Source organism: Oncorhynchus tshawytscha, linkage group LG10 (assembly GCF_018296145.1).
Source record: "Oncorhynchus tshawytscha isolate Ot180627B linkage group LG10, Otsh_v2.0, whole genome shotgun sequence".
Taxonomy (NCBI): Eukaryota; Metazoa; Chordata; class Actinopteri; order Salmoniformes; family Salmonidae; genus Oncorhynchus; species Oncorhynchus tshawytscha.
In genome coordinates, this window is record NC_056438.1 from 52,070,140 (window position 1) to 52,097,402 (window position 27,263).

Below are 27,263 nucleotides of genomic sequence, written 5' to 3' on the forward strand. Positions count from 1 at the left end.
CAACGCTTCAGTTCACCTACCCGGTCTTTGTCATCAGCCACATCAGACAGCAAGTCATCCAGGTCTAGAATACCTCCGTCCCCATGCTCCAACCGGTGCACCTGTAACCAGTAGCTGGCATCCTAGAGGAAGAAGAAGAAGATTAATGTGTTGTCCATTTACTACGTGAGCAAGGGAGATGTGTGCTTCTGCATATCCCACTGTCCCCGGTAGACATACACATACATAGAGAGGAGGAGGAGAGGGAGATGTTTAAGGCCAGTCTTGACAGGGCTGAGGAGAGGCTTTAAGACCACAGAGACGTGACGGTTTAAATCGCCCCACAGCCCCGAGGGCAGTCTCATTACACAATGTACAGACAGGCAAATCCGTTACAATACTGAGAGCGGCATTCTGAACAGATTTACAGTCAACGCCACTGCAAGGGTCTTCACAAACGATCAAAATATCAGCAGAATCAACAACAAGAGTGACGGGGAACATCGAAAAGAGGAGAGACCGAGAAAGAGAGAGCTCAGGAGAGAGGAGAGAGAGCTCAGGGGAGAGAGGAGAGTGAGAAGAGAGAGCTCAGGAGAGAGGAGAGAGAGAGAGGGAGAGAAGAGAGGAGTGAGAGAGGAGAGAGAGAAAGCTCAGGAGAGAGAGAGAGAGAGAGAGAGAGAGAGAGAGAGAGAGAAGAGAGAGAGAGAGAGAAGAGAGGAGAGAGAGAGAAGAGAGGAGAGAGAGAGAGAGAGAGCTCAGGAGAGAGAGCTCAGGAGAGAGAGAAGAGAGAGAAGAGAGCTCAGGAGAGAGAGGAGAGAGAGAAGAGAGCTCAGGAGAGAGAGGAGAGAGAGAAGAGAGGAGAGAGGGAGAGCTCAGGAGAGAGAAGGGCCAAGATATAGGCCTACAGAGACAGAGAGAGAGAAGAGAGGAGGAAGAGAGAGAGAGAGAGACCAATAGTGAGAGAAACTGATGAGTGTAGCCGTCTGCCAGGGGCAGGTCAATATTTTCTGCACGGTGGAAGTGTAACTGATGTGTCCCCATGGTGTTCAACCCAGACTGTGAGGGACAACGGAGGACAAGGTGCTGAGCGGCATTTAGATCATTACGACTCTGACAAACATGCCACTCGTCCCATTTAGACAGAAACCTGGAGATGCCACATGGGCCTGAACTCATAAATCACCTCAGAAGAGGAGATCACGATCTAGTATCTACTGTAGGATCAGGTCCTGCCTTTTATTCAATCTGATTTAAAAAGCTAAATTGATACTGGATTGGATCTGCCTTCTGATCTACGGGCCTTGATGCCCTACGCCCACTTCACACAGCCGACCTGGGGATAGTGTGGCGGGGAGGGGGAGACATCTCTCCACTCAGAATGACAGTCTGTCAGAGGAAGAGACTACAGGGCAGAGGGGAGAGCAGAGAGCACATTAGCACCCGTGCTGCTCTGCAAATGGATCCCTTAAAGCCAGAATCCTTCATTTAAACAACAACACACCCTGCCTGTGTTTAGGTAGAAAAAAGGGATGGGCCTGGAGAAATGTAACAACTCTCTGATTCATAGACAGAACTATAGATGCAAGGACTGACCATCCATGATATAAAATTATAGTTTTAATGTTAGGAGGCTATGCAGTTTACAGACAGAATATAACAAGCTTATATTATGTACACAGGCACTTAGGAAAGCTAAGGCTAGCTTTTTCAAGCAGAAATTTGCATCCTGTAGCACAAACTCAAAAAAGTTCTGGGACACTAAAGTCCATGGAGAATAAGAGCACCTCCTCCCAGCTGCCCACTGCACTGAGGCTAGGAAACACTGTCACCACCGATAAATCACCACTATAATTGAGAAATTCAATAAGCATTGTTCTACGGCTGGCCATGCTTTCCACGTGGCTACCCCTACCCCGGTCAACAGCCCTGCACTCCCCACAGCAACTCTCCCAAACCCAAATCCAGTCAGCTGATGTTCTGAAAGAGCTGCAAAACCTGGACCCCTACAAATCAGCTGGGCTAGACAATCTGGACCCTCTCTTTCTAAAATTATCTGCCAAAATTGTTGCCACCCCTATTACTAGCCTGTTCAACCTCTCATTCGTATCGTCTGAGATTCCCATAGATTGGAGGGTTGCCGAGGTCATCCCCCTCTTCAAAGGGGAGACACTCTAGACCCAAACTGCTACAGACCTATATATCTTCTACACTGCCTTTCTAAGGTCTTCGAAAGCCAAGTTAACAAACAGATTACCGACCATTGGGTGTACCCCTGCCACACTCATTGTCCTAAACGATATCATAACTGCCATCGATAAGAGACATTACTGTGCAGCCATATCATCGACCTGGCTAAGGCTTTTGGCTCTGTCAATCACAACATTCTTATTAGCAGACTCAACAACCTTGGTTTCTCAAATGATTGCCTTGCCTGGTTCACTAACTAGTTCTCTGATAGAGTTCAGTGTGTCAAATTGGAGGGCCTGTTGTCCGGACCTCTGGCAGTCTCTATGGGGGTGCCACAGGGTTCAATTCTCGGGCCGACTCTCTTCTCTGTATACATCAATGATGTCGCTCTCGCTGCTGGTGATTCTCTGATCCACCTCTACGCAGACGACACCATTCTGTATACTTCTGGCCCTTCTTTGGACACTGTGTTAACTAACCTCCAGACGAGATTCCATGCCATACAACTCCCCTTCCGTGGCCTCCAACTGCTCTTAAATGCAAGTAAAACTAAATGCATGCTCTTCAACCGATCACTGCCCGCACCTGCCTGCCCGTCCAGCATCACTACTCTGGACGGATCTGACTTAGAATATATGGACAACTATAATTACCTATGTGTCAGGCTAGACTGTAAACTCTCCTTCCAGACTCACATTAAGCATCTCCAATCCAAAATTAAATCTAGAATCGGCTTCCTATTTCGCAACAAAGCATCCTTCACTCATGTTGCCAAACATACCCTCGAAAACTGACTATCCAACCGATCCTCGACTTCGGCGATGTCATCTATAAAATAGCCTCCAACACTCTACTTAGCAAATTGTATGCAGTCTATCACAGTGCCATCCGTTTTGTCACCAATGTCCCATATATTACCCACCACTGCGACCTCTATGCTCTTGTTGGCTGCCCATCGCTTCATACTCGTCGCCAAACCCACTGGCTCCAGGTCATCTACAAGTCTCTGCTAGGTAAAGCCCCGCCTTATCTCAGCTGACTGGTCACCATAGCACACGCTCCAGCAGGTATATCTCACTGGTCACCCCCAAAGCCTATTCATGCTTTGGCCGCCTTTACTTCCAGTTCTCTGCTGCAAATGACTGGAACGAACTGCAAAAATCACTGAAGCTGGAGACTCATATCTCCCTCACTAGCTTTAAATCACCAGCGGTCAGAGCAGCTCACAGATCACTGCATCCAACTACCTCATCCCCATACTGTATTTATTTATTCATGCTCCTTTGCACCCCAGTATCTCTACTTACACATTCATCTTCTGCACATCTATCACTCCAGTGTTTAATTGCTATATTATAATTACTACGCCACCATGGCCTATTTATTGCCTTACCTCCCTTATCTTACCTCATTTGCACTCACTGTATATACACACTGTATATATATTTGTCTTTTCTCTTGTGTTATTGACTGTATGTTTGTTTATTCCATGTGTAACTCTGAGTTGTTTGTGTCGCTGCTTTGGCCAGGTCGCAGTTGTAAATAAGAACTTGTTCTCAACTAGCCTACATGGTTAAATAAAAGTGAAATAAAATAAAATAAATATTTTGGATTCTGATGTGGTACGACAGTTGAACTAAGCTCATGACGCAAGTTATATTCCACAGGAATCAATGACTACATATCATTCATTTATAAGTCTAAAAATGGATGTAACAACTAGGGAATCCAAATGTAATGTAATGACCAGTTAGTTTGACAGACTGGACCATGTCAATGTAAATCACTACTCTGTGCAGCCATAAAAGAGTAATTCCCTTAGTGGTCACATGGCTCAGGGCAGGAAATGCATTATGTGCAAACACTGAGTATACACAAACAAATCACAAATGGGGAATGGGACAGAGTGGCCCATTTGTTTCCTAAAACAATGAGTGGACAAACAGGATTGAGAAAGAGTGAGAGAGAGGTTAATCTATGATCCACAGTAAACAAACAGCCTACTGTGGCCAGGGCAATCAATCAGTGATTTTCCATCAATATCGACCCATGTCTATCTCCCCCCCCAGGGCAAGCTTACATTTGGCCTTTAGCTCGTGTTTTGTGTAGTAGTCTGCTGAGGAGATACAATCTGCTTTGGTTAAATGAAACAGTGGCAGCCACATCGGAGAGCAGAGAGCCGTGTGTAAAAGACATTCCTAGAGGCCCAAGTCCCTAAAGTAAAAATAACCTACTGTAAATATCACACCACCACACTTCACAGTGGACTTCTGGAGTAAACAAGGAGAGTAGCAGACTGTTGATGGAGCAGGGCTGGAAACCAGGGTCATATTCATTAGAACACACGTATCAAGATGTTTTGCAACTGAAACGAGCCTTTCTTACTGGTCAAGATCAGGTTAAATTCAGTCTGGGCTGTTTTTTCCCCCCGTCTCGTTGAGTATCTTTGGTTCCTGGTGAATATGGCCCAGCTAAATGGCCTTACTTACGTCAATAACCAACTCCTAGCCTTGCATAGCCATGGAGGCTACATCAACCCTCACAAACAACAAAAACAAAACCGCTGTCTCTTGAATCAAATGGCTCTTATTTCCACACAAACTAGGTGGGAATATCCTTGACAGATTCCAGCTCTGTTCCCATGAACCAACTCAGGCAGGACTCATCAATACCCTATGAAGCAACAGGCCTGGAGTCAGGCTCGCAGGAACACCCTCCCTCTCCTGCTCTTGAAAATGTACAGAAAGAAGTATTATGCTTCCATAAAGGTCGGTTCAGGTTCAGAATAGAGAAAGATGTATTACAGTTCTAGGAATGTATGCTGGGTTCACTGAGAGGTCAATAACTCCGTATGCTATAGATAAGCCTGTGGATCTGATTCTGGGGTTCCCCCTGGTATCCCTCGTTTTCATTGGCTGCATGTTGCCTTTGGCCGGACTCCAGACTTGCACAGAGCTGATGAGCGGTGCAGGAGATTAGTCTTTGTTTTGACTCCAAGCCTGCATCAGAGACCTAGTTTTAAAGCCCTTCTCCGTGAGGATGCGTCCTGGGATAACGCAGAGCACCATGGGCTCCGGGTTCCATCCAAACAGGCAGTAGAGGTTCAGCCTCACTGCACAGTCAGGCCACACAGTCTGACGGCTGCTGTATTGCTTGCCATGCACTGCTGAGCATTACGCACAAACACCAGTGTTGTACTGAAGGAGCAGGCTGGCTGGAGGGTGAAGACTAGGGCTGGTCGATACGTTGTGAATACCTGTATCGATTTTTACAAAACCGTCTATAACGACACTTCACTGTCAGTTTTGGTTGAGAACCAAACCATCAGAATGGAGAAAGCCAGTTCAAATCAGAATTCATTTGTAGCAATTCTAGGGTCATGCAGAAATATAAAATACCGTCAAATACCACCACATCGTAGAAAATTAGAAAAATATTGTGATATGATTTTTTTGGCCATATTGCCCAGCCCCGATGGACCGTGTGAAGCTGAGCGCCCCCCCGACACGCATACCCTCTCTCAACTGACTGACTCCGACTAGCACTCTCAAGAGGTTTCCGTATAGCCATGAGAACTTTCGCTGCAGCGCTCTCTTTCTGGGAGGAGGAAACACACGCGCGTGTCCTCACGTACACACGTACACGCACAGGGAACGGAGAGCGTAGTTAAGTGACCGTAGATTTAGGATTTAGCCATATGCATGGCGGGAGAGTCTGGGTTGACAGACAGAGTGGACAGAGTAAGTTACTTAGGCAATGTGGTGGGAACTGAAGACAATGCTACTACAACTATCTGGGGAGTGATTTGACAAACAACGTCACAACATATTACATTTCAGAGACAACCCCTTGCATGCTTCTTTCTGCTCTGCTAGCTGCATGCGCACGCTACTGTAACGTACAAAGCATTCGCAGAACAGAAAGGGCTTCATGCGTGTCCCCAATGGCCACCCTTTTCCATATATAGTGCACCACTTTTGACCGGAGCCCTTTGGAGCCTGCTCGACCAGTAGTGCATTATGGAAAGGGAATAGGCTGCCATTTAGGACAGAGCCTGGGGAGTCTGATATAGGGGGTGGAATAGTTTGGGATTAGACCACTGGGGACGCAGACAGGCTCCAGACCCCAACAGAGAGAGAGCATAACTGATTATGGTCTAGAAATAGCTAAAATTACCGCATAGCCTGTCTGAACTAAGCCAAGTTGAACAGCCTGGCAGGCAAGCAGCAGAGAAACCGTAAATGAGAACCTCTCTTCGAGGTATATTTTTTTGTTCAGAGAGAGAACAACCATGGTTCAGTTGACTCTGGCTGAAACGTTCACTCTACTTCCGGACCGAGACTTCCAACAAACCGCGTTCCAAATGGCACGCTATTCCCGTACGACCACAGTCTGTGCTCACTGCTCGAGTGCTCGATTTGACTGTTTAACTGATCAGAATGGTGCCAACTCAGCCAGTGAGGTAGACTGAGGTTCCCCTAGGACTATTAGTTGCAGACACACATGAGGTGTGAATGTGGATTTGGCCACAACACATCCCAGGTTAATGTGAGGATTGTGTAAACAGAAAAGTTGCACATCTGATGCAGTAGAAAGGCAGATCTTACTGCATCTATTTTGTGAGTGTAAAAGCCGACAAGGTGTGAAATGGGGTTGAGAAACACCATAAGAACAGAGGGGGGAAGGTAACAGAGCCCTCCAGACACAAGCGATGTGAAGGAGCTGCACAAAACCAAATCAACATCAGAACAACGTAATGTGGCATGGTTCAAAATCACCCACAAATCAACCTTGACAAATAAGCGCCAGTCTGTTTGTGCCATCATGCCAACTCCTTGGGATTGGCTTGACAATGTGCAATGAAGATGGCAAGAGGCACAAACATATCTGGGACCAGGCCGAGAAGTAGGGTCGGGACGATACCAGTATCAGGATTAGAGGTCGACCGATTAATCGGAATGGCCGATTAATTAGGGCCGATTTTAAGTTTTCGCAAAAGAAATACCGATTTCCGATTATTTTTTAATTTAAAAAAACGTTATATACCTTTTTTTAAACTAGGCAAGTCAGTTAAGAACACATTCTTATTTTCAATGACTGCCAAGGAACTGTGGGTTAACTGTCTTGTTCAGGGGCAGAACGACAGATTTTCACCTCGTCAGCTCAGGGGTTCCAATCTTGCAACCGCACAGTTAACTAGTCCAACCCTCTAACCATTACACTCCACGAGTAGCCTGCCTGTTACGCGAATGCAGTAGAAGCCAAGGTAAATTGCTAGCTAACATTAAACCTATCTTATAAAAAACAATCAATCATAATCACTAGTTATAACTACTAGTCCAGTTTAGCAGGCAATATTAACCAGGTGAAATTGTGTCATTTCTCTTGCGTTCATTGCACGCAGTGTCAGGGTATATACAACAGTTTGGGCTGCCTGGCTCATTGCGAACTAATTTGCCAGAATTTTACGTAACTATGACATACATTGAAGGTTGTGCAATGTAACAAGAATATTTAGACTTAGGGATGCCACCCGTTAGATAAAATACCGAACGGTTCCGTATTTCACTGAAATAATAAACGTTTTGTTTTCAAAATGATAGTTTCCGGATTCGATCATATTAATGACCAAAGGCTCGTATTTCTGTGTGTTATTATGTTATAATTAAGTCTGATTTGGTAGAGCAGTCTGACTGAGCAGCAGCAGGCCCGTAATCATTCATTCAGCTCTTCGCAAGCACAGCAGCTCTTCGCAAGCACAGCGCTGTTTATGACTTCAAGCCTATCAGCCTAATGGCTGGTGTAACCAATGTGAAATGGCTAGCTAGTTAGCTGGGTGTGCGCGAATACTGTTTCAAACGTCACTCGCTTTTAGATTTGGAGTAGTTATTCCCCTTGCGCTGCAAGGGCTGCGGCTTTTGTGGAGCGATGGGTAACGATGCTTCGAGTGTGGCTGTTGTCGATGTGTTCCTGGTTCGAGCCCAGGTAAGGGCGAGGAGGGGGACGGAAGCTATACTGTTACACTGGCAATACTAAAGTGCCTATAAGAACATCCAATAGTCAAAGGTATATGAAATACTAATGGTATAGAGAGAAATAGTCCTATAAATACTATATTAACTTCAACCTGAAACCTCTTATCTTGGAATATTGAAGTCTCATGTTAAAAGGAACCACCAACTTTCATATGTTCTCATGTTGTGAGCAAGGAACTTAAACGTTAGCTTTTTTACATGGCACATATGACTTTCTTCTCCAACACTTTGTTTTTGCATTATTTAAACCAAATTGAACATGTTTCATCATTTATTTGAGGCTAAATTGATTTTATTGATGTTTTATATTAAGTTCAAATAAGTGTTAATTCAGTATTGTTGTAATTGTCATTATTACAAAAAAAAAAGAGAAATCATCTGATTAATTGCTATTGCCTTTTTTGGTCCTCCAATAATCATATCGGTGTTGAAAAATCATAATCGGTCGACCTCTAATCAGGATACTCATTAGTATTGTGGCAGGAAAACAAAACAAGCATATTTAACTTCTTTAGGAAAACAGCTCTAATGTTAGAAACAAACATTATATTGTCTTCCAGAGTCACATTTATTTATTTTCCAAACTATTGCACACAATATTTAAAACACCGCAGATTTTTAAAGGACCAAAGAGTTTAAGCTTCTTTGGCGTTTTCATTTTTGCCACAGAAGAAATATCCCGATACTGGCATCGTCCCGGCCCTAGAAGGTAGCAAACTAAGAAGGTCAAGTTTATATGCGAGTCGGCGACCACACAAAGGTCAGGAACGGAGCACATGCCTGACTCGAAGGGTCAAAGTGAGGTAAGTTTGAGAAACAAAAAGCACCTTTCATTCCAGCTCAATGACTCCTCAAGAGGGAAATTGGAAAATGTCACTAGAGCAGCGTGATGCCTATCAGGCAGGGGCTAACTAGTTACTATTTATCCCTCAAAAATGTACAACCCAGACTTCTTTCCTCCTGTGTTAGAGAGAGACCGTGGTCCCAAATAACTCACGTTACACTAAGCTGAGGAAACAGAGAAAGGGAGTAAAAAGGAACAGTAATGTGGCTTGTCTTAAATCACAATGACACGGCACAAAAACACAGCCAAAATGGGCCAGTGGAGACGGTTCTAGTTCTCAGCTGTAGGACTGTCTTCCCAACCCATCTCTCGCTCTCTCTCTCTCCTCTGTCAACCCAGTCAGCCCTCAGACACTGCCAGCATCCCAAATGGCACCCGATTCCTTATATATTGCACTACTGTTTAGGGAATAGGGTCCCATTTGGGATTCAACCTCCGACAGGATTCATTATCTCACAAGACGTACAGCCAGGAGCCAGCCCCTCTATTCCCCTCCACCCCAACTCTACTCCCCTCTACTCCCTCTCACTTAAAACCTGCAATCAGCCTGGCCCCTGGCCATACGACCCCTCGTTAGGGGAGGGGCAGGCAGGGTACACACAAAGCCAAGCACACCATCTCGGAAAGGGGTCCCACACTCGACACACAACAATGTAAGAGACCGATTAAATGGATATGTGAATATCTGATCCAATCGAGATTAAAAAGAAAAAAAACGCCTTGTCGTTGTAGATTGAACAAACAGCCATAATTACGTTGGAAGTAATAAGCAGCAAACATCCAGTCTTCATCTTTAGGGCCAAGCATAGCACTTAGTGAGCACTTAGAAAGATCCTGTTTCACATCAGGTTGGAATGGTTAGGTCTATATTGCCGGTGAGGTGTCGCTGAACTTGAACCTGGAGGAAGAGGCTTGGCAATGAGTAGTAGCTACAGTAGGTCTACTACCCCTACCTCTACTGCCCCATTCTGCTGCCCCATTCGACTGCCCATACCTCTACTGCGCCATTCGACTGCCCCTACCTCTACTGCCCAATTCGATCTCAATCCACCTATATAAAAGGATCTGATTAACTAATTCACATTAAAGGCTTTTTTAGATGGACATGAAAATAGCAACATTCACTCTGCCACAACAACCTTCACAGGCGTACTAACCTGACTCTGATAAATCAATTCATTGTGAATCGTTTTACTTTAGTTAGGATTGGACGATACATTCAAATTCATTTTAACTATGTTCCTGCGCATTATTCCAAATGTCTGTATGGCAAGAAACAAGGTTTTTATGAGCGTTCATGTCCGCTTGTTCTCATGTCTTTTTGGTCTCGTCTTCTTCGCTCCTCCTGTGCTGTGTGCACCTACCCATCTCCACCAGAGATCTGTATATAAATGACAAGATGCTCATCTCCCCGCCCTAACAACTGGAGTCTTTGTCCCAGAGGCAGGAAGGCAGGCGACAAGGTTAGATCCAAAATAAGCCCATAGAAAAGCATTGGGCTTATTTTGGACAGATTTTGGAGAGTGTGAAACCTTACCTCACCTCTTCCTCTGTTTACACACACACACACACACACACACACACACACACAAAGCCACTCCCCCAACAAAGATGAGAGATCACTTCTTCCACTCTGACAAGCAGTTTCAAATCGCTATTTGCATTTGAGGTTTGGTCCAACAGAATCGGTCATATGGACACCAAAACACATTGAGACATTATTTTACTGTAATATGAGAGAATTTAACTTTTCTAATGATACCAGTTTTATGTCTCAAAGTTCACACAGAGCAGACACTACTAAAACGGGAGTATCAATGAACACTGATTCTGGAAAATGAAAGCTCAGTTTGTCGCGTGTGGCATTGCGGTACCGCTAGCACAATTTTACAATAAGCATAAACCCCAATTATAAAAAGGAATTGGTACCTCATTCTCATTCTGAGAAATAAGGTAGGCCACTTGATTTCAACATCTGAACAAAGTGGACAGGCTAGCATGCTGTTCAACCAGTTGGAGACGGACAGAAAGGTGTGTTCATAACAATTCAACTGTTCTGCCTTGTTAACTAGCAAATAGATCCAAGTTGGCTAAAGTTGAAACAAAGATGAACTGGCTACTTCCTAGCAGGTGGGCTTGTGCTTGAGAGATAGTTTGCGACCTATGTTCATTTTCTATATAGTCTGCAAGAAGTAGTCATTATTAGTTCATGTGCATTATGCACGGTTCTGGTAATATTTGTAACAAAAGGTCATTTTCATAGACTGATTTGAAAGCCCGATCAGTGATTATTACCAAAAAAAAAAGCAGGTTAACCTATTTTGATAAATATAATTACATTATTAGTGGGTCTTATGGTTGTGGAAGGCTTAATATTTAGCCTAGGTAGAATTTTACAAGCCCTGAATTCATTAGGTTATTGCTGACTTTTGAACATGCCCTGAATTTGACCTTTACAACAAAGATTAGAGAAAACATAAAAAATATTTTTGAAAACGTAGGTATAATTTAGAATTGTTAAAAAGATATGATTTTAAGGCCATAATCGCCAAGCCCTAACTTCAGCGGAGAAGACCCACCACTTAACATGTAGAGAACAGTGGAGGTCTTTTCTCACCTTTCACAACACCACGATGTGACAACGGAGGTGACGGTGGCGGTGTGCGTGTGAACAGTGGAGTATCCCCTCTCTCCCTACAGGAAGTGTGGGTGTTGAGCAGCTTTAGGAGTGTTCGCTACTAGAGGACACAGTGTTGGAAAGCAGGGAGGAGGGACAGACGGCTTCTTTCTCTCTGGCACCTTTCTCTCGCTCAGGTCAGCCGGTGTGGGTCAGACCTGGGTTCAAATACTATTTGAAATCATTTCAAATACTTTCTGTGCTCTTTCTGTGTTTTGAGCTTGCCTGGCTTAAGGGACCAATAGAATAGTCCCTAAAGTGGCAAACGCCACTTATCTGCACACTCAAGGCAGGTTAGAGCAAACATTTATCGAATGAAAAATGTAAAAATAGTACTTGTAGCCGGTCTGGTGTGTGTGAAAGAGAAGCTGGCCAGATGGTGTCACAGGTGAGGTCACGCAGCTCAGACTGCTGAGCCGACACCACCCCACAATCCCAGAATACCCCATTCATCCACATACCCTCATCTGTGCAGGTCAGCGTAAGCACATACAGAGGCACGCACATACTTTGCTTGACCACAACTCCCCCTAAACCAAAAGCCATTCACAACGGCCATTTTGCTTCTCTCTGCAGCTACAGTTGTCAATGATGCAGACGCAATTCAAGCAGGCCGACAGAGTTTTGGTTTGGGTTTTTTACATTTTTATGACACTTTGGTAAGAGCCATGTGCAGCATGTGCACCAACTGGGATTCTAGTATTAAATTCATGTTGGCGTTTGGTATTTCACAATTATATAAGTCCATGGCATTTCCGCTAGCAAGAACAGCAATTACAGCAAATGAGCGAACAAGAACAAATCTAATCACAATAATGTTCACAAATTAAGTCCACGTTATTATCAGACCAAATTGTTCATTTTCATTCCATTAAGCCTACTCTGAAAGATGATGCAGCCAACATTTAATACTAACCAGGGTCAACCAAACTCATTTTAAAACCGGCTACGTCCCTAATGGCACCCTATTCCCTATATAGTGCACTACTTTTGATCGGAGCCATATGGGCCCATGTCAAAAGTTGTGCACTATATAGGGAATAGGGTGTCATTAGGGACGTATTCAGATAAATGGCCTCTGGATGCCGTAAATGAAGCAGTCAATTCAAAAGCATATTGTGGAAACAGTATGGAGACAGCAAATGCCCTGCAGTCAAATATATGTATTTCTGCTTTTCAGGAAACCCAGTTATGAAACAATTACAAGAAATGCACAGTATGGTATTACCAGACTTGTATAGACGAAGCAACATTTCTAAGAAATCCGTTCAACCAAGTGAACATAAAAATGCATTGACGTTATGAAATATGACTGACAAAGCCAGAGTACATTTCAAAACAAAGACAAGTCCACAAATCGGCTTTCAAGTACAGAACAATGAAAGTTCCAAATTGAAAGAGTTTCGCTGACAGCGAAGGAAAAGGGAACGGAGCAGTAGTCTTGAGATGAGTTTCTGTTTAAGGTCAAATCAAATAGAATTGTATTGGTAGCTTACACATATTTTGCAAATGCTTATGTTCATCGATCCAACAGTGCAGCAATACACGAAAAATCTAAAAAAGTAAATAGAGTCCGGAATATAAATATATACAATGAGCTCCAAAAGTTTTGGGAGAGTGACACATGTTTTGGTTGTTTTGGCTCTTTAATCTAGCACTTTGGATTTGAAATGATACTAAGGACTATGAGGTTAAGGTGTATAATGATGTCCCCCAAGACATGCTAACCTCTCACCATTACAATAGCAGGGGATGTTAGCATTTTATATCATACCCCCAAGACATGCTAACCTCTCACCATTACAATAGCAGGGGATGTTAGCATTTTTGTGGGGGTATGATATTTGTGCGTCTAACTCTCACTCACCTCACCTCTCACTCACCTTTATTCACGATTCATTCGGGATTATCCGTAATCATGGTAGCAGCCACATTAATAATAAAAGTGACCCCAAAATGACACAATACATTATTTCCTATTCATTTCTATTTGGCACAAAATCTGAAACACAACCAAAACAAACAGCAAATGCATCCAACAAGTTTGTAGAGTTACAAGCTTGATGTAGTCACTGTGTGCTATAAGTATGGGACCAAATATTGAACTTTTTACTACTTTAATACACAAGTGAATTTGCGCCAATACTTTCAGCCCCCTAAAACAGGGGGACTATGTACAAAAAGTGCTATAATTGGGAAACGGTTCAATGGATATGGATGAAAATATCCTCAAATTACAGCTGTATCATTGTAACATTCCAAAGTGCTGGAGTACAGAGCCAAAACAATAGTCACCGTCCCAATACTTTGAGCTCACTGTATGTAAATGATGGTGTGTATAGACAGTATTTGAATAGAACAGGTGTACAGCAGTAGGTACATAGGATGAGCCGTGACTAGAATACAGTATATACATATAAAGTGGGTAAAAACAGCATGAAACATTATTCAAGTGACCAGTGTTTAATGACTATGTACATAGGGCAGCAGTCTCTAAGGTGCAGGGCAGAGTACCGGGTGGTAGCTGACTAGTAACAGTTCAGGGTAGGGTACTGGGCGGAGGTCAGCTAGTGGTGATCATTTAACAGTCTGATTGCCTGGAGATATAAGCAGTTTTCTATTCTCTTGGTCCCAGCTTAGATGCACCTTCTGTAGAAGTTCATGAGGGTTTTAGGGGCCAAGCAAAGCTCAACCCTTTAGAGGTGAATGGGAGGTCAATTGGAGACATGTGTCAGGCAGAGGACTTTAGTTACACTGGCTGTCACACTGCCAACATTACCCCATACTTAGAATGCCTGATGTTGGCGAATAAAAGGAGCTTGAAGTGGAAGAAAAACTATCCCAGAACTGAGAAAGGGGTTTGCCTGAGCCCAGAACTAAGTCTAAACTCAGCAAACATCCACAAGCCTGAATGACAGTTCAATAAAAATAGGGAAAATGGCCCCCGCCCCACACACTAAAATGAATCCAGCAGAACTTCACAAATTGGGGATAAGGTAGAGTGTTAATTAATAGTGATGCACCGATGACATTTTTGCCGATACCGATATCCAATATTTTCCCTTGCAAAAAAACTCAAAATACTGATAACCGATATTTAACATTTTTGTGGCCTTTTAAGCATTCTAGTACAGTTAAATAGTTAACACACACACACACACACACGGGCGCAGCAGTCTAAGGCACTGCATCTCAGTGCTAGAGGCGTCACTACAGTCCCTGGTTCGAATCCAGGCTGTATCACATCCGGCCGTGATTGGGAGTCCCATAGGGCGGTGCACAATTAGCCCAGCGTAGTCTGGGTTTGGCCAGGGTATGCCGGCATTGTAAATAAGAATTTGTTCTTAACTGACTTGTCTAGTTAAATAAAAAGGATACACACACACGCCAAAAAGTTGGCATTTATGTATGTTCCCATTACCAGTAAAACATAATAAAAACCTTTCACTTACTTGCTGTGCTGTTTCGTTGTTCATTTGTTAATTAGTTTCATTCTCAACCAGGATTTCAATGGAACGCTGTTTGGGTTTTTGCGTGTCAAAAAAGATACACGTGTCAAATAACACTATTTGACTTGTCAAATAAGCTTGTTGACCAATCAGGACCTGAATATGACTGTACGTCACATATTTTAACGCGTTCATATTTTTTTTTACCACGTTATTACACATTGATTACACTCACTCGTATTTCATATGCCACAACGATTCAACGATACGTATCATATGATGCTGGTTAAGTTCTCTCGTGCACCTACAGTGCTGGTCATAATAAAAATCTAGCTAGTTCATTGATGAAAACAATGTTTTTCCCCAAAAACATCACAAAACGGCATCTGTTTCAGTAGCTATATAGTTAGCTAGCAAACTAGGTGTCATCTAAAATAACTAATTTATAAGACAGTTCTTATTTTATTAATGGTGGTCGGACCCATCTATGTGAAGCATGGGTGGCAAGTAGCCTAATGGTTAGAGTATTGGGCCAGTAACCTAAAGGTTGCTGGATCGAATCTCTGAGTTGACAAGGTAAAAATCTGCCCCTGAACAGGGCAGTTAACCCACTGTTCCCCGGTAGGCCATCATTGTAAATAATAATTTGTTCTTAACTGACTTGCCTAATTAAATAAAGGTAAAAATATATATTTTTAAAGCTAGCCACGATAAGAATTAGCCACAGTAGTGGACTTTGCAGATAGCCTTCAAAATAAAACTGTGTCTTTGACAGTGATGCAAATGAATACAAATAGTAGAATTATGCCATAATTGAATAGATCATGCTAAACAAGGTTGGCATGTTATATAAAATCAACGAAAGACAATTTGTCAATTTGACAAAAATCTGTTGAAATCACATTGGATGTATTATACTTTAGAATTGCATTGGGGGCATACTTATTTCACTGTACAGCCTTACCTATGGACTGTGGATCAATGACATGGGGTATCAGTCTACTCGGTGACACCCAGAGAACATTAGAGAGAACGTTAGTCTGAGAACTCTGAGGAGGACGTTGGGAAAAAACGTCCTCCTTGGGTATTGAGTAGACTGATATCTCATTTCATTGATCCACAATTCTTAGGTAAAGCTGTACAGTGCAATATTAATGTCATTACACACAATAGGCTGACTGGGGAGGTGATTTCATACGGTCACTGTCCCGCGATAAGAGCTACAACGCTAATATTTGCATAAACTATTCACAGTTGTGTTCTGTGTGTGTCACCGAGTAGACTGATGCCACATTTCATTGCTTCACATTCCAACCTTGTTTAACATTATCTAGTCTAAATATGACAAGATTCCACCAATTGTAACCTTCTGCATCACTTTTAAAGAGGTACTTTTATTTTCAAGGCAAACCACAAATTCCACTATTGTGCCTAATCCTTATTGTGGCTAGCTTCACAACAGATAACTCAGTCCGGTCGACCCTCACTAGCCAGATGAAGCTAGCTGGCTGCTTATAACGTTAGCTTTGGGCAACAGAGTTAAGTAGCTATTTATTTTCATGAACTGAAGTTCAATTTCAATAGGTGAACAACAAGTGGCAACCTAGCTTATACTTACTCACAAGGATTCCTAAATCTTTGCTAAGAATAATGAAAATGACTGCAGTTTGGTGCTAGCAAGGTACTAAGTGAAAACTAGCTACCCGAGAAGTTGCGGTCGAACAAATAATGCTTTATTACCAAAGAAGTATTGTAAACAACTTGCACGTGCGAATTCAAAACACATAACATGTTATAATAGTACTGTGTTAATTAGCGTGCATCTTTTTTGACACGCAAAGACCCAAACGGCGTTCCATAGTATGTCGTGTAGCTAATAGCAGTGACGCTATTACTGTGTAACTCCGGTAGGGCAACATCTGAAAAATAGCACACTTGGTAGTGTGTACTGGTGCTTGACCAGTCGCAAAAGCCAACATCACCAACGACAGAGAACGATTGATTGTCAAGGGCAATGAATTCCATTATCTTGGCGTTAATGGATTTCACCTTTGAGTTGTCTTGCTGAAATGTTGCTATTCTTTCAAATGACTGCTCGACTTGTTGACTGCTCGATCCACACAGCAGACATTGTGGGCTAGGTTAGGAATGGTGTGTTGCACGTGTAGCACAACATTTTCCGTGGCGTCATTACGGCACGTACGTTATATAGATATGCATGTCAGCTTTGACATCGGTTTTGCCTATCGGCCTTAAACTAGACATCGGGCCGATAACGATGTTGGCATTTTTAGCTAATATCGTCCAATTCCGATATGTTCACCAATATATTGTGCATCCCTATTAATTAACCTAACAGAACGGAGAGGAAGTCCAAACAAGAGGAGACTTGGGAGTGCTCTAGTGTTACCTTAAACAAATCCTTACTTCTTTAAAGTCACTCTTTTGTCGAGGGGATTAGGCTATTCTGAATGAATAATATCATTACGATTTGAGACCATATCACTTCTATATGGGTCCATTTGTCTGTCTGGAGACCTGTTTGGCTAGGGGACATGTCCTAGCATGAGATGGTAGAGACAAGCGGCAGAACTAGGCTATGTCCCAAATGGCACCCTATTCCCTATATATAGTGTATAACTTTTGACCAGAGCCTAGTGCACTATATTTATTTAACCTTTATTTCAACGGGGATTCATATAGGGAATAGGGTGCCATTTGGGATGCACCCAGGGAGGCAATTTGATGGGGCACTCCTCTGTCCTCACACACTTCATGAATTCAGTCATGTGGAGTTCAACAGGGAACATGATCCTCAGTGGGTGTTGTCGTCGACGACGACTGGACTGACCTCGTGACTAGCAACAGGGGAGCAGAGCTCACAGTCTGCCCAGTGTAAAAAGCAGAGAGAGAAGAACAGACAAAGATATGATCAACTGGAAATGAAGATGGCTCTTCCAGAACAGCGAGTGTTGGGTCTAGACTAGAGTGCGGAGAACACAGAAAATTCTTCAAAAAAATAAGAATCTGTAATTTAGGCCAAGGGCGTCTGAAAGGACCCCCGAACACGAACATGTGAAGTTTAAAGGAACATGTCGAATTAGGTGTCAAAACAAAGATAAGAGAACAGTAAAGTATAATACAGTAGAGCAGATTTCAGTACAGCACACTACAGTTGAGTACAGTATATTGTACATGTCTACATTAATGTACTGTGATGTAATGTACCTACAGTATACCAGTATACCTACATTACTGTGCTGTACAGTGACCTGATCGTGGACTACAGAAAACGGAAGGTCAAACACGCTCATATTCACATTGACAGGGCTGTAGTGGAGTGAGTCGAGAGCTTCAAGTTCCTCGGTGTCCACATCACTAAAGATCTATTATGGTCCTCACACACACACTAACACAGTCGTGAAGAGGGCACGACAACGCCTCTTCCCCCTCAGGAGGTTGAAAAGATTTGGCATGGGCCCTCAGATCCTGAAATAGTTCTACAGCTGTACCACTGAGAGCATCTCGACTGGCTGCATCACCACTTGACATGACAACTGCTTAGCATCTAACCGCAAGGCGCTACAGAGTAGAAGTCGACCGATTAAATCGGCATGGCCGATTAATTAGGGCCGAATTCAAGTTTTCATAACAGTCAGTATTTTTGGACACCGATTATGGACTTTTACATTGCATTCCATGAGGAAACTGTGTGACCACCTGTTACGCGAGTGCAGCAAGAGGCCAAGGTAAGTTACTAGCTAGCATTAAACAGAAAAAAAAATCAATCTTCACATAATCACTAGTTAACTACACATGGTTGATGATATTACTCAGTTAACTAGCTTGTCCTGCGTTGCATATAGTCAATGCAGTGCCTGTTAATTTCTCATCGAATCACAGCCTACTTCGCCAAACGGGTGATGATTTAACAGAATCACAATTGTTGCACGAATGTACCTAACCATAAACATCAATGCCTTTCTTAAAATCAATACACAGAAGTATATATTATTTAAACCTGCATATTCAGTTAAAATAAATTCATGTTAGCAGGCAATATTAACTAGGGAAATTGTGTCACTTCTCTTGCGTTCATTGCACACAAACTCAAGGCATATGCAACAGTTTGGGGCTGCCTGGCTCGTTGCAAACTAATTGAACAGAATTTTACATAATTATGCCATAACATTGAAGGTTGTGCAATGTAACAGCAATATTTAGACTTATGGATGCCACCCGTTAGATAAAATATGGACTATTTGCATCGATCCTTTTTGCACTAACTTTTTTGACAACACATACACTGCTGCTAATGTTTATTTGTTTACAATCTGTCACTTTATTAATAGTTATATGTACATACCTACATCAATTACCTCGTACCCCTGCACATTGACTCGGTACTGGTACACCCGGTGGAAAGCCACGATCGTTACTCATTGTGTATTTATTATTACGTATTTTACTTTTCTATTATTTCTCTTTATTGTTGGGAAGGGCGCATAAGTATTTTATTGTTAATCTACACTTGTTCACGAAGCATGTGACAAAGACAATCCGATTTGATTTGTCAATGATTCTTTCAGATTTGGTCTGGAACAACCAAATGTGGTCTTGTTTGGGAGCGGTAGTGTGTAGAAAACCCAAATATGCAATATCCTTCTATTGCCTATTTCTACCTTTGTGTACGTATTCAGGACACATCACCATAAAGATAATTACATTCATATCCATAACTATGCGTTTCCTTATAGTACATATCAGGGAGCCATGATGTCAACAGATGTAAATCCACTTCACCTACTGTAGTTCAATAAACAAAATTATTTTTCCCAAACTCAAGGTGTCATGGCATATCTGACATCCCATTCTTTCTGCTGACATCTTTCAATCTTAAATTCCGATAATTGAACCGAGGTTTTGGAAAACAGGGTCACAAACTGGAGGGACATTTTACCATAATTCTGTTACCAAACTTTACATCTGCTCAGTTAGTCAAGTAAATGTCTTTGTGACATTGTCGGTGAAAAATGTTCAAAGTAGTCCTTGTGCATAGAGTTGTATGATTTGTTCTAGAGGTCAACCGATTAATCGGAATGGCCGATTCATTTGGACCAATTTCAAGTTTTCATAACAATCGGAAATCTGTATTTTGGGCGCCGATTTCCGATTTCTTTTTAATATTTTTTTATACCTTTTATTTCACTAGGCAAGTCAGTTAAGAACATATTCTTATTTTCAATGACAGTCTAGGAACTGTGGGTTAACTGCCTTGTTCAGGGGCAGAACGACAGATTTTAACCTCGTCAGCTCAGGGGTTCCAATCTTGCAACCGCACAGTTAACTAGTCCAACGCTCTAACCATTGCATTCCATGAGTAGCCTGCCTGTTACGCGAATGCAGTAGAAGCCAAGGTAAATTGCTAGCTAGCATTAAACGTATCTTATAAAAAAACAATCAATCATAATCACTAGTTATAACTACTAGTCCAGTTTAGCAGGCAATATTAACCAGGTGAAATTGTGTCATTTCTCTTGCGTTCATTGCACGCAGAGTCAGGGTATATGCAACAGTTTGGGCTGCCTGGCTCATTGCGAACTAATTTGCCAGAATTTTATGTAATTATGACATACATTGAAGGTTGTGCAATGTAACAAGAATATTTAGACTTAGGGATGCCACCCGTTAGATAAAATACCGAACGGTTTCGTATTTCACTGAAATAATAAACGTTTTGTTTTCAAAATTATAGTTTCCGGATTCGATCATATTAATGACCAAAGGCTCGTATTTCTGTGTGTTATTATATTATAATTAAGTCTGATTTGGTAGAGCAGTCTGACTGCGCAGCAGCAGGCCCGTAATCATTCATTCAAACAGCACTTTCGTGCGTTTTGCCAGCAGCTCTTCGCAAGCACAGCGCTGTTTATGACTTCAAGCCTATCAGCCTAATGGCTGGTGTAACCAATGTGAAATGGCTAGCTAGTTAGCTGGGTGTGCGCGAATACTGTTTCAAACGTCACTCGCGTTTAGATTTGGAGTAGTTATTCCCCTTGCGCTGCAAGGGCCGCGGCTTTTGTGGAGCGATGGGTAACGATGCTTCGAGTGTGACTGTTGTCGGTATAATAATCGGTATCGGCGTTGAAAAATCATAATTGGTCGACCTCTAATTTGTTCAACGTTGAAATAAACATTTTTTCCTTATGCTTTTGTTCAAAGCGTAATTCTGTTATCGTGAAATTGACCCCCAATCTATTCTGTAGGCCATTTACACAACTCACAGCTAACAGCTTAGAAAAGCCAAGAGAGATCTTAAGATGCACGCCCTTATCTTTACCCCAGGACTGAGTTGTTGCAGATAATAGCGTTTCATCACACTATAAAAAAAAACTATTATTAATTATTCAACATGTCAGATTGTTTTAGAAGAAATACAAGAACAAGGAAACAAACTAAACCTAAAAGTTAGTGCCAACGTTGCGGCACATCAAACTAACTATACTTAACAAAAATATAAAACGCAACTTGCAAAGTGTTGGTCCCATGTTGCATGAGCTGAAATAAAAGATCCCAGAAATGTTCCATACCAAAAAAATAAATAATAATTCTCTCAAATGTTGCGCACAAACAAATTTGACATCCATGTTAGGGAGCATTTATCCCTTTCCAAGGAAATCCATCCACCTGACATGTGTGGCTATTAAGAAGCGGATTAAACAGCATGATCATTACACAGGTGCACCTTGTGCTGGGGACAATAAAATGCCACTCTAGAATGTGCAATTGTGTCACAACACAATGCCACAGATGCCTCAAGTTAAAGGGAGCATGCAATTGGCATGCTGACTGCGGGAACGTCCATCAGAGCAGTTGCTAGAGAATTGAATGTTCATTTCTCTACCATAAGCCGCCTCCAACACTGTTTAAAAAAATGTGTCAGTAAGTTCAACTGAACTCAAAACCGCAGACCACGTATAACCACACCAGCCCAGGACCTCCAAATCCTGCTTCACCACCTGCGGGATCATCTGAGACCAGCCACCCGGACAGCTGATGAAACTGAGGAGTATTTATTTTTGCCCTTTTGTGGGGAAAAACACATTCAGATTGGCTGGTGTGTGGGCCTATGCCCTCCCAGGCCCACCCATGGCTGTGCCCATGCCCAGTCATATGAAACCCATAGATTAGGGCCTAATGAATTTATTTCAATTGACTGATTTGCTTATATGAACAGTAACTCGGTAAAATCATTCATTTTAGCATGTTGCATTTATATATTTTTTCAGTAGATGAACCAAAGACAAAAAACACATTACCTGAAAGACTGACTGAAGGTACAGATCTACAAAGAAGAATGTCAGGAAGTTAGAGCAGAGCTGAGTAGAGACAGAGCAGGTGCTGAGAAAAGTGAACACACGCACGCACAAACGAACACACAGAATATCTGAATGTGAACAGCTGGCTGGGAGATCAAATGAACTGGATTCAATTTATAGACCTTCAACAAAGTGAGGATCAAGAGGCAGCAGCTCAAAGCCTTGAAAGACCTGAGTTGATTAGAGTCTGTCCCACATGGCACCCTATTCATCTTTATGGGTGCTGGTCAAACGTAGTGCACTATTTAGGGAGTAGGGTGCCATTTGGGGAGCACATCCAGTGTCCCGGGAGGTATCTGAAGAGAATATCCATTGGTCACTCGTTGCTGTTTGCGCGAAGGCCAGAAAATCCCCTGACCCCGCGTGTTTAGTGGTCCGAGATACCGCACCAAGATAATCTCTTCATATGTGCAAGCATCAGAAACAACTTACAAGTGTTTAAATCTACAGGGTGACAGCTTTAGTTAAATCACCATGACAGGAATCTAATACAGTGCCAGAGATCAGAATAGTCCTGTAAAAGAGATCTTTGAAATAATTAGTGTGAGTGCAGTAAAATTTGAAATGCCTTCTCTCGATAGGATCTAGAAACTAGATTAAAGTACAGCTGCAATCATGTGTACTGCAACACCCCCTCACAATAAAATATCTTAAATAGACACTCAAACCACTGGACTCAACGTTGAACTTGGCCATCTTTTCCTTCGAGACAAGTACAGCCAACTTGCAATGGACACAGTGAGTGAAGAATTTGAATGCCTTCTGGCCTTTGTTGTCCAACTAGTGACATATCCCAGACTGTGTCCTTGTTTGCATCCCAAATGGCAACCTATACCCTTTTTGATACACTACTTTTTACCAGGGCCCATAGAGCACTTCGTAAGGTATTGGGTGCCATTTGGGACACATCCTATGACCTTGCCTTGACATGGCCCCCAGTGTAGTGGCCAATCTGGGGACCCATTGGTGACATCATCACTATGGGCCTCAGGTTCATGAAGGCCTCAGGTTCATGAAGGCCTCAGGTTCATGAAGGCCTCAGGTTCATGAAGGCCTCAGGTTCATGAAGGCCTCAGGTTCATGAAGGCCTCAGGTTCATGCCTCAGGTTCATGAAGGCCTCAGGTTCATGAAGGCCTCAGGTTCATGAAGGCCTCAGGTTCAGGTTCATGAAGGCCTCAGGTTCATGAAGGCCTCAGGTTCATGAAGGCCTCAGGTTCATGAAGGCCTCAGGTTCATGAAGGCCTCAGGTTCATGAAGGCCTCAGGTTCATGAAGGCCTCAGGTTCATGAAGGCCTCAGGTTCATGAAGGCCTCAGGTTCATGAAGGCCTCAGGTTCATGAAGGCCTCAGGTTCATGAAGGCCTCAGGTTCATGAAGGCCTCTGGGAGTCTCCAGACTGGCCAATCTGAGGGTGAGCCAGAGCTTAATGATGAAATGTAGCTTCCTTCTCTCTGCTCCTCAGGGAGGTGGATGCGGGGACGACAGGATTGTGTCACTAAAATAAAACCATATTCCCTATATAGTGCACTAATTTTGATCAGGGCCCATAGGGTTCTGTTAAAAAGTAGTGCACTGAACAGGGAATCGGTTGTCATTTGGGACACGCTAGACTAGTGAAGAGAGCAGAGGCGTCCCGCCCCGGAGCACAGCTGGTGTCATTTAACTTGTGTTGAGCTGATTATGAAGAGGCTTGGGCTTGGTCCCAAAGGGCACCGTATTCCCTTTATAGTGCACTACTTTAGACCAGGGCCTATAGTGCTAGCCAAAAGTAGTCCACTATATAGGGAATCGGTGCCATTTGGGACCCAACCATTGGTTCCTCCTCTCCTCCCTCCAGTTAAGAGAGATGAGCCAAAAGCACTCCGGGCGTGTATCTGATGAACTCACTGTTTAATCTATTCCCCTCAAACAAAACAGTCAACACAACAGGACTGGAACAGGGGAATACATGGTGCCACTCCCCAAAATAGGAAGAGACAAAAAAACACAAAAGTTCCTCAAACCAGTTCTTGGATTGCAGCTGAGGCTGAAAGCACAGCTATGTCCATAGGCTTTTCATTTCCATGTATGCAAACTCAAATGATCAACATCAAACTTAAAATGGAAGTGGCACAAAAAATAAATCTAAGATCATTTGTTTCATTGTAGGAGTAAGCTTGAGATATTTTGCTGTGATAAACACAGAGAGAGAAACAAATCAGATTTCCTGGAGATGATTTTCTGGTGTTTTTACAGTCGTATGACCAACAATGAATATTAAAGAAAATATTATATTCTGTTGTTGTTGCTGCTTAGAACACTTGGGGGGAGCAAATAAAAACCACCCGCAGGCCAGATTCAGCCCACGGACCACGAGTTGGGGAACCGTGCCATATACCAACAACGTAGCGCTTCCTCCTCCTTCACACTGCTGACGGACAGACTTTTATCCTGCATGTCGATTCAGGTCAGAATCAATGTGCATGTCCCAATTGGCCCCCTATTCCCGATACAGTGCACTTCCTTTAACCAGGGTCCATAGGGCTCTGGTGCAAGTTTGTGCAGTATATAGGGAATTAGGGTACCATTTGCAACGCATCCACTTGAGAAAAGCTCTGCTCAAATGGCACCAACCTGAGTGCAGATGCATGCACGGCACTTCACACTCCTATTCATAAAAATAAAAACAAATTGTGTCACCCATCTTCAAACACAATAAGTACATTATTACCAAATGATGTAGCTATATTGTACGCTTTCCAAAGGTAGCCTATTCCCTATATGCCTAGCCCTATATTGCCAGGCCATCATTGTAAATAAGTCAGAGGTAGTCTCGCGAGCGCAATGACTGGAAGTCTATGGTATCTACTCGCATGCTAGTAGTTATGATAGAATTCCAGTCATTGTGCTCACGCTAGTTAGCAATTGCAATACTGCTAGTTAGTGACTTCCTACAACCTGCACGCAGAGACATAAAAATGTTATTCACAAGTTCATCTGACTCAGGAAGTAGATAAAGGGAAGTATCCCTTTAATTGACCTGCCTAGTAAAAGGTAAAAAAATATATATATGAAAATATATAGAATTGCCTCTGACCAGAGCCATATGGGCTCTAGTCAAATGTAGTGCACGACATAAGGAATAGGGTGCAATTTGGGATGCAGAAAAATGCATGAGAGGATTTGTGTAAAAGTAGAACAGTCGGTCAACGCAGAGAGTGCTGGCTGTCACGCACATCACATCCTTATATCATACCAGGCTAGAAATAGGCTATACGAACAAAAAGAGTTAAACCTAACTTCCCATCCTTCAGCCTACATTCAGTTCAAGGCAATTCTACAGGAACATCAGCCTGAACATGCTCAAATAAAACGCTTTGTCATTACCAACTGAATCCATGTTAACAATAGGTTTACTTTGTAGCCTGTACATTCAGTTCAACGCTCTATCCATAGCTACCGTTCAGTGTACATTATGGTCAAGTGAATATTAACTGACATGTTTATGACAACTGACACATGCCCTAAAATAACAGGAAGCAGACTTGCCAAAACAATAACCCTACATTAGCAGCTGTACCGTGTCAGAGCAGTGAGGCCTTCCCTCCCTGCAGAAGGGGGTACGACAACATAACATAAACTTCTTTTGTTCTCAAGCCTTTGAATATTAGCGCCAAGGTGTGGATCCAGGTGTCAACATACTGTTAGGAGGGACCGACTGGAGCATGTAGAAACAGACGTACAAACAGACAGGTCTGGACAGGCAGCCAAACACAACAGTCACTGACTGACAGCTGGGTCCAGCCTTGCTTCAGATTCTCATTCTCGCTTACTCATCAGTCCTGGTCTAACAGAGTTAGATACGTAACCTCACTCCAAACTTGAAATGTCATGGTTGGCATAAGTACGTGGTCATGTATGTGGCGAGCTAAATGCTCCCTAGTTCGAGCCTGGTCAGGGACAGGTAAGGAAGCATTACTGTTGAGCAAGCACTGATCTTCAGAGGCATATGGTGTAGATACTGAAAGGATCTAAGTCTAATATACAGTGGGGCAAAAAAGTATTTAGTCAGCCACCAATTGTGCAAGTTCTCCCACTTAAAAAGATGAGAGAGGCCTGTAATTTTCATCATAGGTACACTTCAACTATGACAGACAAAATGAGAAAAAAATCCAGATCCAAATCCAGAAGATTTTTTAATGAATTTATTTGCAAATTATGGTGGAAAATAAGTATTTGGTCAATAACAAAAGTTTATCAATACTTTGTTATATACCCTTTGTTGGCAATGACAGAGGTCAAACGTTTTCTGTAAGTCTTCACAAGGTTTTCACACACTGTTGCTGGTATTTTGGCCCATTCCTCCATGCAGATCTCCTCTAGAGCAGTGATGTTTTGGGGCTGTTGCTGGGCAACACGGACTTTCAACTCCCTCCAAAGATTTTCTATGGGGTTGAGATCTGGAGACTGGCTAGGCCACTCCAGGACCTTGAAATGCTTCTTACGAAGCCACTCATTCGTTGCCAGGGTGGTGTGTTTGAGATCATTGTCATGCTGAAAGACCCAGCCACGTTTAATCTTCAATGCCCTAGCTGATGGAAGGAGGTTTTCACTCAAAATCTCACGATACATGGCCCCATTCATTCTTTCCTTTACACGGATCAGTCGTCCTGGTCCCTTTGCAGAAAAACAGCCCCAAAGCATGAGGTTTCCACCCCCATGTTTCGCAGTAGG

At 42.7% G+C, this 27,263-nt stretch overlaps 1 protein-coding gene across 6 annotated transcripts in view; it reads right to left on the reverse strand.

Annotated features, from left to right (window-relative positions):
• Positions 1 to 27,263, reverse strand: part of LOC112260417 (partitioning defective 3 homolog) — a 251,869-nt gene that overhangs the window by 201,108 nt on the left and 23,498 nt on the right. For all 6 annotated transcript variants that reach the window (XM_024435500.2, XM_024435501.2, XM_024435497.2 and 3 more), the window contains exon 2: positions 21 to 122. In XM_024435500.2, the coding sequence (XP_024291268.1) occupies positions 21 to 122 (102 nt within the window). The remainder of the gene's footprint in view (positions 1 to 20; positions 123 to 27,263) is intronic.